General features: G+C 46.9%; 1 protein-coding gene across 3 annotated transcripts in view; it reads right to left on the reverse strand.

Annotated features, from left to right (window-relative positions):
• Window positions 1-1,026, reverse strand: part of LOC110337784 (zinc finger protein 791-like) — a 9,958-nt gene extending 8,932 nt beyond the window's left edge. For 2 of the 3 annotated variants that reach the window (XM_029532606.1, XM_029532605.1), the window contains exon 1: window positions 825-887. In XM_029532606.1, the coding sequence (XP_029388466.1) occupies window positions 825-827 (3 nt within the window). In that variant the 5' untranslated portion in view covers window positions 828-887. Of the gene's footprint in view, window positions 1-824; window positions 888-984 lie in introns of those variants that run through there. The other variant, XM_029532607.1, reaches the window with a different exon arrangement.
• Between the last annotated feature and the right edge of the window lie 2,835 nt (window positions 1,027-3,861).

Raw genomic sequence — 3,861 nt, forward strand, 5'->3', positions numbered from 1 at the left:
AAAAAAAAAAAAAAAAAAAAAAAAAAAAAAGAGCAGAGTGCTCTTGCCCAAGCCACTAAACCATCTCTCTAGTCTTTCTTTGAGACAGGGTCTCATCTCATATTGGCCTGGAATTTATTATGTAGCCTAAGGTGGAATCAAACTTGAAGTGATTTCTCTGCTACGATTATAGGTATAGGCCTGGCGAGCCAGGGGTTCTCTCTCTCTCTCTGTATGAATGCTGCAAGTAAGTCTGTGTACCACCTCTGTACCTTGTGCCCAAGGTGGTCAGAAGTGGGTTGTAGGATCTCTTATATCTGGAGCTAAGGTTGGTTGCGAACCACCATATGGGTGCTGGGAACCGAAACCCTGTCCTTGAGAGCGTCAAGTACTCTCTCAAGGACTGAGCCATCTATCTCTTCAGCCCCAGCGAGGGTTACAGTATCTAAACACTGCGCTTGTGAACGCACCTCTGAGGCCACTCAGAGATCGCGAAGTTCTGTTCTAAACCGGAGTGGGAAGAAGCTGAGGTTTAGAAATTAGCGAAGGCTGTGGAAATTTAGAGATTTACTTCTAGCCCTAGAAAGACTAGACTAGAGGGCAAGGCCTCAAGTCGGTGGCTGTGTCCAACACCTTCATAAGACCGAGTGGTACCAGTGACCCTGGGGCGAGCGGAGGCCCCGGCCGCACAGACGTAGCTCTTCCAGTGCCCAAATCCGGTCACAGACTTGCAGGACTCGGAGTCACCGCTCCTGCGGGGCTGGCTGCGGCTGGATAGAATCAGCAGCCCTCCCCCTTCCTCCTTCCCTCCCCTCTCCCCTGGGTGGGTGGGCAGCCGCACTCACCATAGCAGGCCTTCACGGATCTATGCTTTGCCTTGTCTCAAGGAAATCACACTTGTCTGTCACTTAGTCCGAACAGATTTATTCGCCGTGCCGCGCATGTGCATAACACGGTCACGCCCACCCCACCCCCACCCCCCGTCCCCCGCCTTAAGGGAGTCACCTTTCCTGATTGACCAGGTAGCCCAGGGCGAAAACCTCGGCTTCTGCGTTTAAGTTGTTCTGGTGAGACCCGGACGTCTTTCAGCAACTGCTTCTGAATAAGGGAACGCACATATGCTCGGTTTCCAGATGGTGCGACATCTAGCGTTATCCGGAGTAGTTTAGAGTGTTTGCAAGAGGAAGAAAGCCCTCCAGGGATGGAGGCTATTCCTGAAATCATGCTTGTTTGCCATAGACACTTTGTTTTTCAAGGCAGGGTTTCTCTGTGTAGCCCTGGCTGTCCTGAAACTCGTTCTTTAGACCAGGCTAGCCTCTAACAGGTATCTGTCTGCCCGTGCCTCCTGAGTGCGGGATTAAAGGCCATCGTCACTGCCTGGCCTGCAGACGCTCTTTAAAAGGAATCCTGCAGCCAGGCACAGCAATGCACTTTGTAATCCCAGAGTTTGGGAAGCTGAAGCATGGTCAGGAATTCAGGCGCTAGTAATTAGTTCAAGGCCAACCTGGGCTGCATGCGACCCCGTATAAAAATAAAATGAACTTGAGGGTATAGTTAAGTGCTTAACCATTGTGAAACCACCCATCCCCACAAACAAACAAAAGTGTCAGTGGTACATATGGTCAGGCTTCATAGTTTCCCCATCTTCACAGATCCAGATTTAAAAAAAGGAATCCCCTACTCTGGTCTGACATTTCAATTGGACAACCTCAGCATGGGTGTAAGTTTCTTTCTCTGTTGTGTAACAAGGGCTGGTAATGTAGCTCAGGCTACCGCACTCCTGCCTCAGCCTCCCTAGTATTGTAATTACAGATATTTGTTGGTTTTTTAACAAAATCTCAATTGATTGATTTTACCAATGAAGACTCAGGAGCCAGACGCTCGGGAAAGCCTGCTGGCTCAGGGAGGCAGAGAAAGCCCCCAGCTGATTTTCATCCTCAGCTGAAGGACGCCCCTCTCTCACACCTTCAAAACATCCCGAAGGTCTCAGAAACCTTCAAACTCCAGTCCCCTTCTGCTGTCTTCAGATCAAGATGTTGAATAGAATTCTTGGTTTCTCTATCACCATGTCTGCCTGCACCTCATGCCGTGAAAACCATGCTTCCCACCATGATGATAGTGGACTGAACCTCTGAGACTTTAGCCAGCCCCAATTAATGTTTCCCTTTATAAGAATTGCCTTGGATATGATGTCTCTTCATAACAATGGAACCCTAACTAGAACAGAAATTGGTACCAGGTACCGGGGGTTTGCTGTGATAGGCCTGATCATGTTCCAGTTAGGAGTTGTATCTGAGTTTTGTTCCTGGGTGGTGGGATTAAAGGCACGCACCACCACCACCTTGTTCACAGTAACTCTAGAATTTAGAAAACAACTAATTTACAGAGATCCACATGTCTCTGGGGGGGAGGGGGAATTAAAGGCATGGGCTACCACCAGCCTGCTGAAATATTTTTATCTTAGCTACAAATCACTCCAACTCTTGGAGATTTAGAAAACAAGCTTGAACTGTGGTTGTTGTGTTTATACAAAGGTAAAGAGGGGAGGGGATATGTTCTATGGAGGTGTGGTGAGGTATGGGTGAAGGGGGTGCCTCAGTGGGCCCATGCCAAGGCCCTTCCCCCTGAGGGAACAGCCCCATGACATAGTATAGAATAGAGTTTATTCAGGGCATGGGGAGGGGAGTTAAGAGGCCAGGAGAGAGAGAGAGAGAGAGAGAGAGAGAGAGAGAAGAGGCCGGCCATGGAGAGAGAGTGGGGAAGAGAAGCAGAGAAAGAGCAAGAGAGGCGCAAGGGATTGAGGAGTGGGCAAGCAGCCCCTATAGTGGGCAGGTCCACCAATCTTTTTAACAGGTTGAGCATATTATAAGTAGTCACTATGAAGGCATTTTGTTTGTCCTCTTCTTGTAAAGGTATAGTAAAAAAAAAAAAAGCAGTCTTTTAAATCAATCACTATAATAGACCATTTATTAGTTAATAAAGAAAGCAAGGGAATTCCAGGTTGTAAAGAGTCCATTGGCTGAACCACCTTTTAGAATCTGTTAACATTCTCCATTTTCTAGACTTCTTTTTAATGGCAAATATAGGAAAATTCCAAGGACTGGTCGATTTTTCAATATGTTGAGCATTTAGCTGTGCCTGTACCAGCTGTTCTAGTGCCTGCAATTTTTATGATATCAAAGGCCACTGTTCTACTCACACAGGCTTGTCAGCTAGCCATTTTAAAGGTAGGGTGGTTGGTAGCTTCTTTGAAAGGCCAACAGCTGTTGTGTCCTGCCTACGCACAACCTGAATGATCTTTACAACAGAAAAGAGCAGATGTTCTTGTACCAGCCATGCATGTGACACTCAGGTGCCTCCCATGGGAAGAGACAGTAGAAGCTGGTTACCTAGAAATTTGTGCTGATGAATTTCCTGGATCCTCAGCCACCTACCGAATACTTGAGGTTGGTTGTGGTGTAGGAAACACAGTCTTTCCAATTTTACAAACTGACAAGGAAGTATGTTATCAGGTTTACCGGACAGCAACGAGAAAAGGCAAGAGTTTGTCCCTGTAAGCATGACTTACTTGGGATTTAGATACCCATTTAGGAGTGGCTTTAATGTTAGAGAAATTAGTTAATACCAGTTACCTTCTCTGAGGTGCCCAAAAGATCTTCATGTTCTGTTTCTCTTGTGAGCTCTGTGATGATTTTGTTAGGTTGTGAAGTGGAAACTTCAGGGTTTGGAGAGTCAGTTGTGTTGGATGATGTCTTGCTAGAGCAAATACGTGAAGGAATGTTTTCCTGAAGTGGACACAGGTGAAAGGCTAAGGCAGATGCGTGAAGGAATGTGTCACTGAAGCAGACACAGGTGAAAGAATGTTCTGCTAAAGCAAGCATG

This window comes from Mus pahari, chromosome 20 (assembly GCF_900095145.1).
Source record: "Mus pahari chromosome 20, PAHARI_EIJ_v1.1, whole genome shotgun sequence".
NCBI lineage: Eukaryota > Metazoa > Chordata > Mammalia > Rodentia > Muridae > Mus > Mus pahari.